This window comes from Accipiter gentilis, chromosome 30 (genome assembly GCF_929443795.1).
Source record: "Accipiter gentilis chromosome 30, bAccGen1.1, whole genome shotgun sequence".
In the NCBI taxonomy this organism is placed as follows: Eukaryota; Metazoa; Chordata; class Aves; order Accipitriformes; family Accipitridae; genus Astur; species Astur gentilis.
In genome coordinates, this window is record NC_064909.1 from 1,051,089 (window position 1) to 1,065,473 (window position 14,385).

General features: G+C 34.7%; 1 protein-coding gene across 1 annotated transcript in view; it reads left to right on the forward strand.

Moving 5' to 3' along the window:
* The window catches only part of DNAH8 (dynein axonemal heavy chain 8), a 150,525-nt gene that overhangs the window by 71,827 nt on the left and 64,313 nt on the right, over nt 1-14,385 (forward strand). The window contains 6 exon segments of the mRNA XM_049833809.1: nt 1,083-1,329; nt 2,642-2,883; nt 2,965-3,105; nt 7,624-7,861; nt 8,831-8,973; nt 12,693-12,827. Coding sequence (XP_049689766.1) covers nt 1,083-1,329; nt 2,642-2,883; nt 2,965-3,105; nt 7,624-7,861; nt 8,831-8,973; nt 12,693-12,827 — 1,146 coding nt within the window.

Genomic DNA, 14,385 nt, shown 5'->3' on the forward strand with positions numbered 1-14,385 from the left:
AGCAAAATATACCATATGGTACAGTATTCTACAAAGTGCAACATTCTGCCTTATGTTACTTCACAGCAACTAGAATACCATGTCTCTGTCATCAAACCAGATGTATATTTATGGATCTGCTCAAGATTCCACTGAATTTACAGAATGTTTTGCTCCACATTCTGCAGGTTGGATCCATATTGTCCTTCACACAGCTTCACACTGATAAGCAGCAGAATTTTTGCATGGGAGAAAACACTTTTGACCACCGTGCTTAAAGTCATGTTCACTGTTTTATTCACAGCTCAATATTTCTGGTTGACAAACTGGTCATAGGAAGATTGCTTGTTCCTTAACAAATTCCATCTTCCACTGGGAATAAGAAGTTTGAAATTGTCAAGTTCATGGTGGACTTGACCTTATTTTAGGTTTGTGGTACCTGTAGATCTTCCTTCTGGACTGATACAAGCCTTTCTTCAGCATGCAGAGGAAGCAGCTATATATGCTTTTCCTTACAAGTTTCTGTCATCCAGAAGGACTGCCACTTTTTTGTTCCTTTCGGTTGCTCCAGAAGGAGATATTTGTGTAGGCAGATCCTGCCACTTCCATATCAAGCCTAAAGCTAATATTAGAAGGAAAATAGAAAATTCAATAAGGAACTCTCCTGAACCTAAACCCATCCACAATCCTGGAGGATGTGCAGTCCCTATGTTTATTTCATATACTCGGGTATTTTAGCACTGTAGTGATTAGTCATTCTTCTGTTGCATTAATGTTTTGCTACTATTCATTTTTCCTTTTGAATAATACAGAAGATCCTTTTTAAAATCTGGTAAAATTATTTTCAGTTGCTTTGAAAAGTTTAGGCAAGATTTAGTTAAGTAAACTGTTTTATAGTAAACTTGCTTGGTGCTTAGAAGATTAGGATGTGAAGGTATGTATATTCCACAAAACAGTAAAAATCAGCAAATACATGCTGATTTCAATTCTGAGCATGTAATTTGTATGTCTAATACATTTATAATCACTATCAAATATATTAAATGCAAGCAAAAATCTTCCAAAAGCAGGTATTTCTTAAAATATTTTGATTTTTTTAATAGTTGTATGAAACTTCTCTAGTACGTCATGGGTTGATGACACTTGGACCTAGTGGATCTGGAAAAACTGTAGTCATAACTATATTAATGAGAGCACTGACAGAATGTGGCCAACCTCATAGAGAAATGCGCATGAACCCCAAAGCTATTACTGCTCCTCAAATGTTTGGAAAACTAGATGCTGCAACTAATGATTGGACAGATGGAATCTTTTCTACATTATGGAGGAAAACACAGAAAGCTAAAAAGGGTATGTAAATACTTTGTATGTGGCATCATAAAAAATACCTCTTGAATGATAAGTTGAAAGAAGCATCCTGAATTTGCAAATGTGGTGAAGTTCCCTCTTGAGAGAAATTACAGACAACATAAATGAGGTTACAGTTCACTTCTCAAGAAAGGAAAATAGTTTAAAAATTTATTATCTCAGTAGTATATCTACATGAAAAAATTGTTTGTTTCCTTGCACTTCAGTCCTACAGTGCAGATGTGTTATTTGGAAGCTGATAAGTTATAATTTAGATGTACTTTTACTAATTACACTAGCTTGAAAATAGGGGGGTTTCCATGGTTTTTCATATGTTGATTACCCATATTTATATTCAGTATTTTAGGATTGGAATACTGAAATTCCTTTTCACAGGGATTTGTTTTATATTTATATTAAAGAAAGGGAATTCTTCTAGGGAATCTTCCTAGAAGGAGGCTTTTTTTAAAAGAAAGTTGAATTTTCTATACTGGGAATGTCTCTATTTTCTCTATTGGAAATTTTTTATATTCAAACCAAAGCCAGAATTTTAAAATTTGATTGCCAAAATTTAGGCATTTTCATCTATATTTATGTTTCAAAATAAAAGAAAAATAACTGGATTTTCAGAATTGATGAGTGATGGTATTTTCAGTAACTTAAATGGGATCTGTGAATATTCAATGCCTTTTGTTTATTTGCTCAAAGAACCCTTATTTTAGCAACAAAATGCTAAATTTCCATTCCCCCTGTGCTGCTCAGGGGTGGGGGAGGAGGAAGGAGGAAGACTTAAATTAGATTGGGAAGGAAGAAGGTGAGAAAGAAAAGGGGGTGGGGGAAAGTTGGTTTAGTTTTTATCTTTGTTTCTCATCATCCAAGTCTATATTCATTTGCAATAAATTAATTTTCCCCAGGTCGTGTCTGTCTTGCTGTGACCCTAGTTGCTAAGTTATCTCCCTGTCTTTATCTCAACCCACAAGCATTTTCACCTTATTTTTCTCCCTCTGTCCTGTTGAGGAGGGGGATGCAGAGAGTGGCATGGTGTCTGTCTGCCAGCCAGCCAAGGTAATCTCACCACAGGTGTTCAACATTATAAAGATATACTTGTGCCCTCATTTGCTACTAATTGTTTCCAAAAGAGTTCCTTAACTAAGTATGCCATTTATACAGTAATGAGCATCCATGGAGATGGCAGAAACTGCAATAAATAAAATACCTTTTTATATATTACTTAGTTCTAGACCATCTTTTGTAAACTTATTTTCTTGCTTTTTCATCATGGTGATATGAAATAATCTTTTGATTATTTTTCCAGGTGAAAATATGTTTCTCATTTTAGATGGTCCTGTAGATCCAGTCTGGATTGAGAATCTAAATTCAGTTTTAGACGATAACAAGACCCTCACTCTAGCAAACGGAGATCGAATTCCTATGTCTCCTACATGTAAACTGTTATTTGAGGTCCACAACATTGACAATGCCTCTCCAGCAACAGTTTCTCGAATGGGTATGGTCTACATCAGTTCTTCTGCCCTCAGCTGGAGAACAATATTGCAAGTAAGATTATAATTGCTGGCTACTCCTAACTTTAGCCTTTTATACATTTTATACAGAAAAAATATTGTGGATGTTTTTCAGGCATGGCTGAAAAAATTTTCTTCTCAAGAAGCTGAAGTTTTACAAAGTTTGTATGATGGAATCTTTGAACCAGCATATACATATATGAAACTAAACCTTAATCCAAAAATGGAGCTTCTAGAATGCAACTACATTATGCAGGTAAAACAGATACTGTGTAAGTCTGTATGAATTGACTGACTAGAGTAAGTGTGCAGAAATAACAAAAAGAACACCTGATAGCAATAAAATTTAATTTTAAAAGATGATTTCTTGACAAAAAAAACCCCTCAAACTCAATAATTGTTTCTTTGGCAATATATGAGGAACTGTTAGAGATGTGCAAAAACCCCCCTTCTCTTCACTGCTTCATATGTAGGCTAGTCTTCTGTTGACTGGAATTTGCAAGCTTCAGTAAGTTTTCACAAGCATATGTTTAATAAGCTAGTGGTCTCACTCCAGTTCTTTTAATACCAAACAAATTGTGGTACGGGTCAGTCTAACCCTATGGTGGCGTCAACAGAGAGTGTGAAGAATAATTCTAATTATCCTTCTATCTCCAGATGTAATAGCTGTCATTCTGTCAGTTAGCTCTTCCAGGGTCAATGTAGTAATTTTTGCCTGTTCCCTCCTATTAACTGGAGTTCCACCTTAAGTGGAGTCCATACTTTATCAGTGATTTATTAATAATAAAATTATGTGTTTAGCATATTTTGCAAGACTGTCAGTCCTATACTGCATGTCTCCAGCTGATTTATGAATCTGTTGTCATTTGCAGATTCTAAGTCTCCAGACTATCCCTTTGCCCATGTAATCTCGGTTTTATATTGACACTTTCATAACAAATCAGTAGTGCTTTTGAATAAGAAGGTAGACAAGATAATATTTGGGGTAACACATCAATTTATTATTAAACTAGTCAATTTGCACCCAATATCTCTTTATTGTTCATCAGAGATTTAGCTTCAGATTTTCAACAGTTTGAAGTATTTTGCTGCAAATTATTAGCCACAGTAAATGCTGCAAAGATTAACTGTGCAGTATCAAAAGGAATTAGGATATCTATAGAATTGTAGTCCACATGCAGAAACTATGTAACTTGCTGATTTATGATGGTATTGGGTCTGGCTGAGATGGAGTTAATACTCCCCATAGCAGCCCTCATAGCGCTGTGCTCTGCATCAGTAGCTAGAAAGGTGTTGATAGCACACCAGTGTTTTGGCTACTGCTGAGCAGTGCTGACACAACATCAAGGCTGTCTCTCCAACGTTTCCCCCCCCCTCAACGGCAGGCTGGGGTAGGGCAAGATCTTGGGAGAGGACATAACCAGGACAGCTGACCTAAACTAACCAAACAGATATTCCATACCATATGACGTCAGCGCAGATACAAAAGCTAAGTAAAGGGAGACAGAAGGGGGACATTTTTGTCTTCTGGAGCAACCACTATGCGTACTGAAGCCCTGCTTCCCAGGAAGTGGCTAGACATTGCCTGCTGGATGGGAAGTAGAGAATAACATCATTTGTTTTTCTTTGCTTTCGTGCGCAACCTTTGCTTTCACTTTATTAAACTGTCCTTATCTTGACCCATGAGACTTTTGTTATATTTTTTCCCCCCTGTCCAGCTGATGAGGGGGAGTGATAGAACGGTTTTGGTGGGCACCTGGCATCTAGCCAGGGTCAACCCACCACAGATGGACATGCTACGCACAAAGTTTTTAGAGAGAAACAATATTTTTTTCTTCTACATTTGTTATCTGTGAGACCTCTGACTGAACTGATGTTGTCTTCATGGAAGACTTCTCCTAGAACTGGAAGTTTCTATGTTATTTTTGATTAGGGCTTGTTAGGAAGTGTGAGCAAGTCAGTGTTCTATGCATACTGCTTGGTCAGGGAAATATTTCCCTGATTTAACCTGTATTGAATGTTTCTTCCTGCGAATGAAAATCTCTAGTTTCTGTCACAGGTGCAACAGAATAAATAACCCTTAGTGGATCTTCATGCTGGGGTTTATCTAAGAAACAGTGAGACCAGAGCTTTTACCCTAGTTTATCATTTCACAGATTCACTTTGTCACTTGCTTCCCCCGTCAAGTGTTACATTCGCTTAGTCTTGATTTCTCCTCCTAGCAAGGATTTCATTCTTGGTGTGGGAAGGCAGGGCAAAAAGTCATGTTGGTTTCTGTGATGTGCAGCTGCTTGGATTGGGCATTACTTAACAAGTTTTCTTGGCATCGTCCAGCGTTTGTCTACATGCATCTCTCTGATCTCCAGGATCTTCCCTTGTTTCCAAGATCCTTTCCTCTAACCAGGATCTTTACCTCCTTCTTTCTGGGCCACTTTTTTTCCAAGAACAACTTCTTTTGGGAACTGTTCTTTTCCTCACTGCCTCTCCTTTCCAAAACCTTAAGATCCCAGTCTTGCCATAAATGGTCAATGTGCAGAAGCACTGTACCTTATCAGCCTCCTGATTGGTGGTTCTGTCTTATGTCTCTTTATTAATTATGGGATTCAGGGCATGCCACTTTTATTTACTTCAGGTGTTTTCAAAATTTACAACCATCTCAAAACAGTTACATCTAGCAGATAGCAGATTCGTACTCGAGTTCTAAACTTCAGTTTGGGATGTTCACCCAAACATGCACGTGTACCCAGTTATCTGCCGTTTGTTAGCTTTCACGATTTAAACTTTTTTTCACTTACAACAGCTTTATAATGGTTTTATATAAAAAGTGATCTTACCTTTGCTTTACTCCTTGTGATTTCCACTGCCTTTCTAACTGTTTACCATCCTCTGGCCCACCTCATTAGGTAGACAAATGTAATTTACCGTAGGAGATTCAACACAGTTTTTGTTTAGAGTTATCCTGCCTTATAAGCCTATTGGAAAAGTTAATAAACTTGTAGCTAAAGGAGATCTGATTTATATGGCCTGCATGAAGGAACAAAAGTGTTCGACAAAGTTCTTTACCAGGTATTTACATGGAAGCTACAGTCATAGCAGAAGATAGGAGGCTCATTTCTAGATAAATAACTGATTAGAAGATAGGAAATATGTGACTGGAGTATCAGTTCTTAGGAAGGACAGAGGTTAGCACTGATCCCGAGGGTACTTTTGTTGGGGCCAATGTTGTTCAAAATATTCATAAACAATTTGGAAAAGTTTTAGGTGAAGAAATTTACTGATGATACTAAATTATTCAGGGTAGTAAGGACAAAACAGCTAACCATGAAGAACTGTAGACAGATGTTATGAGACTGAATAATTAGGTAATAAAATAGCAAATGAAATTCATTGAAGATAAGCATGAAGGGATTCACACAGGGGAAAACCCAAACTGTTCAATGCCATGAATAGCAGACCTATGGAACATCTTGCCAAAGGCGTTATAGATGATAAAAGTTTATGTAGGTTGAAGACCAGTCCTGATATTTTCTGGCTGGAAAAATCCAGGGAGGATTACTAAACTCACAAAAAGTATGTTTGGTTCAGAAAGGCCCAAGCTGAAGAGAGTACCAGTAGGAAGTACCACCCCCAGTATCACCACAAGCCAAGAGAGTTTTTTCTTTGTTTTTACTCTTCTCTAAGTGTTCACTTTTGGTCACTATTGCAGATGAGATGCTGGGCAAGCTGAAGTTTTCATCCAATTTGTTGCAATCATTTGTGTGTTTTTAGAAGTCAGTTTAATTTCTTCTGTTTTCTTTCTTCAAAAACTTGTTATAGAATATTACTAAGACCCAGAGCATCATAGGAAATTTGGAACTCGAGCTTGTATTTGAGGGAACAAAAAGATTTTGTTCAGATAAACTGGGACACAGCCTGTCCTGGAAATAATTAGATAAATCAATTGTCTTCCAAAGAAAAGAAGTGACATTATTTTAATGTTATGTAATTAATACTGATTAATAATTTTTTAAACTGAATTTTAAAGTAATCAAAACTATTCTGACTACTTATGTCCTTTAGGCTGCATTAAAAGTGTATGTTACTGCATTACTTCCCACTTAAGTATGAGAAACAATGTGTTTGACACTGCCTTGTGTAGAAACGGAATATGAGTGATGTTATCTAGGACAGTCAAACATCTGGCTTCATGAACAACGTCACAGAATTGTAGATAGCAAGTTACTAGATTTCTGGAATCTGGAGTCTAGTTCCTTAGAAACAGAGTGAAGAAATCATAAAATAGGATATTTTAATCTTTTTTTTTTTTTCAAAGCAGAAAATAGAAACTAATGTGATAGATGCGTAAATTGACCATAATTGAGATGAATACATTAGACAGATGCTGAAAATTCTTCCATTCTTAAAGATGGAAAGAAATGGCTAGGCTCCACCTACTTTTGGAGTTCTGAATATCCCACTAGCTATTATAAAATCCCTTAAAAAGCTGTTCTGTTACCCTAGCTCTTAAATGACATTTATTATATAGGCATAATTTAAAAGATAGTTGATGATCAAATTACTTAAGTAATTTTGAAAACTTGATCCAGTTTTATATAGGTATCTTTAATCTGTTTTCTTGGATTTCTGAATTTTATGTTATTCTTTGGTAATGTACTGGTTTTCAAATTCTGAATTAAAGTTTGAATACATATAAATAATGCATGTGCATATATCTATAAAAATAAAAAATGATTATGTAATTTTCTTAATACATAATATTTTAAAATATTTTCAGTCTATTAATCTTCTGGAGGGTTTGATTCCATCGAAGGAAGAAGGTCGTTTATCAACTATATTTCATCTGCATAAATTGTTCTGCTTTGCAATAATGTGGAGTTTAGGTGCCCTTCTGGAGTTGGACAGTAGAGATAAACTTGAAGCCTTCATTAGAGCCCATGATAACAAATTAGACTTACCAGAAATCTCCCCTGGCACCAGTGAAACGATGTATGAGTTTTATGTTACCGATTATGGTAAGAAAAAGCACTAACATTCTTTTTTATACTGGCATTTTAAAACTGAGTATAGCTTCTTTGAAATTTAAAATTACTCCTTTAGTCCTTATTATACAGTCATATGAGCGGAGATTTTTGATGACAGTGTAGCAGTAACAGATTCTGTATGCAGTGCCTCTGTGGCGGTGAGACATCAGAAAGAAGAGATAGAGTGCTCATTGGTATCATTTTCTTATGTCTTTTGGGTTTTAATTTCATCCTTACAGATTTCTTTTCTATTAATGTAACCAGCCTGCAATTTTTAGATAATTTATGCTTAGGGTGGTTTAGTCTAAATTAATATTAATTTTATATTTAATTTCCCCACAGCTAGTGTTTTTTGTTGAAAAATATAATCTGATTTTAATTCCACTTAATCAGTAATAAATCTTACAGTTTATAAAACTGTAAGAATAGTGTGATATTTTGAATATTGTGAATACTGATATTTTGAATAGCATGATATTTTCCACAACAAATTTAAATAACACACAGAACCAATTTCACAAAGAATTTACTGTTCTTTCGGAGTATATTCTGACATGAATACATCTATTTTTATTGTATCAAATTCTGATATTTTTTTTGCCAGAAATGTTTATTTAGTGTACACATACACAATCCATATTCTCATATTCTATAATTTTTCACCAGCAGTGTGAGAATGAGTTTCTAGGTAAACTTGCTTTTGGGGTTTTTATTTAGATAGCTATATATAAATTTAAGAAATCTGTGTATATTTAGTAGGATTGTAGGCTAATTAGAGGTCATGAGTAAGTATGTCCTTTGTTAGATGCATTTTAGCTAGATTTAAGAAAATTTATCCCTTTTTATACTTTGTAGTGCTTCACCCATAACATCTAGGATTTTTATTTTTTTTTTGTACTAACAAAATGTTGAACACAATCAAAATATTGTGAGATATTTTGCTCTTTTTTGTCATTTCAGGTGACTGGGAGCACTGGAGTAAAAAAGTTCAGGAATATATTTATCCCACAGAAAATGTCCCAGACTATGCATCTATTCTGGTTCCAAATGTTGACAATGTCAGAACTCAGTTTTTGATAAACACAATAGCAAAACAACAGAAAGTAAGTACAGGATTACTTATTTAAGTATATGCTTACTATGTGAAATAAATAGAAACCTACTTATAAAGTAACCAAGGCTTGCAATCATTCTTCATATTCTCTGTCTCTAGTCATCATTTGCCAGGTGCATCATTATTTACATATCGTTCTATTTTTATTTTATTAACACGAATCCTCTGTGCTTATTGCTGTGCATGGGTAAAATGTTTAAAATATCCTTTTTTATAAAATAATTTTTTTAATCATAAATTTTAACTCCAGCAACCTATCATTTTTCCTAGAGAAAGACATAAAACCTTGTTCTTAGTCTTTACACCATATTCCTTTTCATGATGTGTGCTTTCTTGAATAGGGAAACAAGGAAAATAAATTTCACAAGGCAGTTCACTAAAAACCTGAAATTCCTAGCCTTTACTCTACTTTTTTTTTTCTCTCATTAAGAAAGCTGTAATTAATAACAGTAGCCACAACTATAGAAAATGAGAGAACACTCCTCATACAGCTTTAACCAATAAGGACCAACCTGGTGTCATGGCTTTTGACTCGGGCCACATTAAGCAATAGTTATTAAAACATATTAGGCCTATTTTCAAACAGAGGAAGATCTGAAAAACACATATGTTGCTTTAGCACAACACTTTAAATAACCCTAGCAACTTCCTATGGAAATCTGTGTCAGCTTGTGAAATATAAATCAATGTACTCCCTGCTTGGTAGCTGGAGCCAATATCAGAGGTACCACAAGTGCATAAGCCAGTGCTGGAACTTGTTTTTTTCTGTAAAATTCTGGGATTTGGACAGAAAACCTGTTGATTGGTTTTGACGGAACTGTTCCAGAAGCCATAATGTGGCTGTGTCTTTGATGTATCTGACACAAATTATGAAAACATGCAAAATCCTTATATTTGGAAACAAATAATTAATCTTTGTACGTTAATGACTTGGGAGGTATTGATTATATTTCCAGGTACATTCTTTTCGCCATCATTGCAATAGAAATAACAAACATTTAAATCTTCCCAAAAGAGTCTTTGAAATCTGGCATTTTCCACAATTCCATGTTTCTGTGATGTACAGTTTATATCTTCCTCTCTTCACTTGAAAAGTTTCAGCATTCATTGTGCAATGGGACTTGTCTATGTTTCCCTATTGAGCAGAATGTTCCCCTCCATGGAAGCAGTCCACTTGCTTTGTTTTCAAGCATTTTTTTTATTTGGTAAGGTTTGATTTAATCACATATTGAACTGTAATAGAGAAATTTTTTTTTTTTTGGTCTTCTCTGGATCAGATTACAGTAGCATGAACTTTCTTTCCAGCTACAGCTGAATTACATGTGATAGATGAAACCAAAGTAATGTTTTACAGCTCTGACTGCACTTGTTGGTTCTGCAAGTTTACTATCATCTGTGTTATTATGGTCAATTGATCACTTGGATGTTCAAAAACAGGGTGAAGAATGAGACCATGTGGTATCATTGTGGCTATCTGTTGGAGAGCATTGATTTAAAGCAGGAGCAAGTCAGGAGTATTTGGACATTTCCAAATCTCCTGCATGATCAACTTCAATGCTCATCATTATAAATAAACACTCCCTTTTGCAAACTGATTAAATTCTTTTCATGGAGTGGAGATAATAATGAAGATAATACCATCTGTCAAAAACATAAGTAGGATGAAAATCTGAGCTAGAAAAAAAACCATGGAGGATGCTTACATGTCTGAAAGAAGAGCAGGGTTCTTGTCTAGCTCACTTTCGTGAGATGAAATGAGTGATTTCTATACAAGGTTTAAGAGAAAGGAGAGAAGTATTAATTCTTTGGTTTGGCAACTTTCTGATTTAGATTCAGATTTTACCAAGATAAGAAGAAAACAAGGAAAGACTTTCTTCTTGCTTGACACATTTATTACTTTTTTATTCAGGGAAATGACACTTAGTGTACAGATTAACCAGAAAATAAAGTTTATGACATTACATATTTTAATATATAATATTAAGAGAAAGCAGAAATAAAATACATGCTATCAAAATATCAGCTTGAAACAAAAATTTTCTGCACCTTTAATTTGAATGAGACACCAGAGAAGAGTAAAAATGCTTTGAAAAATAGAAATATATATAGGTGAGGCATACATTAAGATGGTATGAGTTTTAGGAGCCCAAAGTGCCATATTAGAAGCATCAAATGCTGCTGCTGTAAATACTGCAGTGATAAGGGGACAGAATAATTATGTTCTCATCCAAAGGGAGTTTGTTTCCAATAATAAAACAATCAGAAAGGAGAATCAAATTTTGGGAAAAATTCTAAGATTTCCTGACCATTCTGTGAACATCTTTGGCCAAAATCTGCGTTGTCAAAACTTCATATCCTGACTAAGTGATCTAAAGGCCCTATGCAATACCAATCATCCTGCCAAAAGTATTCTGAAAAAAATGCATTGGTTTCATATTCCTCCATGGCTGTTTAGAGAAAGAATCAAGTGTTTCCATGGCATGCAGTTGATGAAATTCAGGATGAAAAGCCCAGGTCAAGTTTGGTTGCAATTCTGAAAAACATACTGCTGTCAGAGGACATGTGGACTCTTTTAAGGATCCAGAAGGCCTTTCTTGCTAAGTCGGTTTATGTTGTCATAATTAGGTTGGGGAACTTGGGTAACAGATTTAAAATTCCAATTTAGGAGAAGAGAAGGGGTGGATAGGAACCAGTGTTCCTTAAAGGAAGGATAGTGTTCTTTTGAGGAAAGTTGAAGAATAACTGCCTGCTTTGAAAATAGGTGATTTTCCTTTGTTGCTGATAAGTAGTAGTTCTCAGGGTTTTTTTGTGAGTGGAGCATAAAACACATTTCAGAGTTTCACTGCTAAATTACTTCCTCTCCTACCAGTTTTAATGGACTGTCTAACGGGACACAAGCACTACAATACTCACTGCAAATCAATTTTGTGTATCTCCTGACACATTCAGTTTAGAAAAAAAGACTGGATCAGGTATTTTAGACAATATACGGAAATATAAGAGGAGCTTCAAAAATGACTACATTTCCAGAGTCTTTTATCCATCTAATTGTTTCCCACCTTCACTAACATTTATCACAAAGCCATAAATATTGCTTAGTCAGGTAAGACTGCTGTACACAGTTCAGTGTCTGTTGTTCATATTTGTAATTATCATTACATCATGTCTTTACAGACCTTTAAAGTATCTCTTTTAGTATATGCTTGAGAGAATATAGCTACATCTAATCTATATTATATTGTTGGTTTAAGGACAATGCTGTGAAGAAGGAACTATCCTTCTATTACAAACAGGTCTCACAAAGGATACCTATAGAGAAACCAAATAATAGTAGAAATTTTGCATTCAAATTAGATGTCAGAGACTACTTTCCATTATAAAGAAAGCTTTCTTAGGGTCATCCACTACAAAAGACTGCTGGTGAATGTGTTGGAAAGTGGAAGTTAGGCAACTGGAAGAAAAACCTCTAGTGCATTCTTGCTTCATCATTTCTCGTTTGAGTTTTTGTAAATAATTTTCTTGGAGAATCTGGGTGGGATGTAAAACACATACTGTGTCACTGCATATGGAGACACAGGAAGAACCTACTAGAATAATATATCATTCCAAAGTAGACACAGAAAGAATCCCTTTTTCTAAAATAGGTCTGTTATGTGTATTTAATGAAAAGTTTTGACAATACTTATGTGATTTAAATATCTGTTACAGGCAGTTTTGCTCACAGGAGAACAGGGGACTGCAAAGACAGTCATGATTAAGGCATATGTGAAGAAATATGACCCAGAAAAGCATTTGTCAAAATGTTTAAACTTTTCATCTGCCACAGAACCATTTATGTTTCAGGTAAAAATACAGATTCTAAGCAATTCTTGCATATCACTTCCTTGCGAAGTATTTAAAGTGTACTTAATTCTGATGATAAAAGGAGTGATTTAAAGTATAGAGGATCTTTTCCCTCTAAGTCACTTAAACACTTCAGAAAATTCCATAAAAAATAATTTTTGCAGATCAGAATAAAATATAGTCACTCACATAGAGATACATTTATTCATGATTGCTGTGTGCTTTTACATTAAGGAATTCTAAGGATCCATTTTTTTGCTGAAGACCTTTCCTTTTCATTTTAGATTAATTAAAATTTTTGGTTATATGTCTTCATTTTTTTCCTGATTCTTTAGTTTTAACAAAAATAAAAATTGTAATAAAAATCAGATTTCAACTTATAGATGCTCTTATCTTTCCTCAGCTCTGGAGTGACTACAGCATCAGAAATCCAGTCTTTAAGGTCCTCTAGCATGGCAACTTTATAGAGATTTCCTTTCTGCAATATAACTGCTAAAAATCCATATAAATAGAAACAAATACTACAGATATTTTTTTCAAGTGACTGAAAGGGTGATTTATACCACTGTGCTATGATTCAGTAGTACTAATTTGCTAGGATGTGATCCTGTAAGTTGAACTGCCTTCATTACTAATTCAAAGTAATTAATTCATGGTGACAATCCTCTAGTAGGATAAAGTAGTCATTCTGGAATATTTCTTGATTGAAAAGTCTGTTCATGGAGAAGGTCTTACAAACTCCATCCCAAAACCAAGTGTCTTTTTTTAAGAAGTTAATGTAAATGTTATTAAGAAATTGGTGGAAACTAATGGCTTAAACAGCGATTTTTTGAAATTCCAAACACACAGAATATCTGCTGAGCTTGTCTGTTATGAAGATCTGTGGCCATCGTTTATGTCAAACTGTGAGACAGAATAAGGCAGGCATCCCTTCATGTATACAAGATTAATTGAGCAGTCAGTATCTCTGTCTCAGTGTCCTTTACTTAGTGTATTAGGGGTCCCTAGAGCATCACTGTTTTGAAAACAAAACCCAGACTTCCTTGTCTCTGGTACAGAGAGTCTGTGAAAGGATCTTATTGTTCTTGTCTCTGCTGCAGTACTGTAGTACCTCAGAAGATATGCTCTTTCTTTTCAGCTAGCAAGGTGAATACATAGCTCATTCTGCTGATTTCCAAGAGAGAGATATAGCAGAAAAACAGTTGAAATGCTTTTTGTTTCAAAAATACTATTATTACTTCTATCTTATATGCCACATTACTCATATAGGATGACATTTATGCTTGTAAAACTAAAAAGTTATTTGTCTAATGAAAACATTTGCTAACATCTTGTAAGGTATTTTTTCTGTCATTGTTTATGTTCCAAGTACCTTTACAAAGATTGTAAAGCTGTAGAACTTTGAAGATATATTTCAATTTTATATTAGTGTCTTATTTGTCTGTTGCATCCTGCTTCTTATTTAGTTCAAAACTCAGTCTTAAAATATTATTGCCACCAAAACATTAAAATGCTGCATTACTTAGCTTACAAGGTATCTCAGAAATGTAAAAGGAAT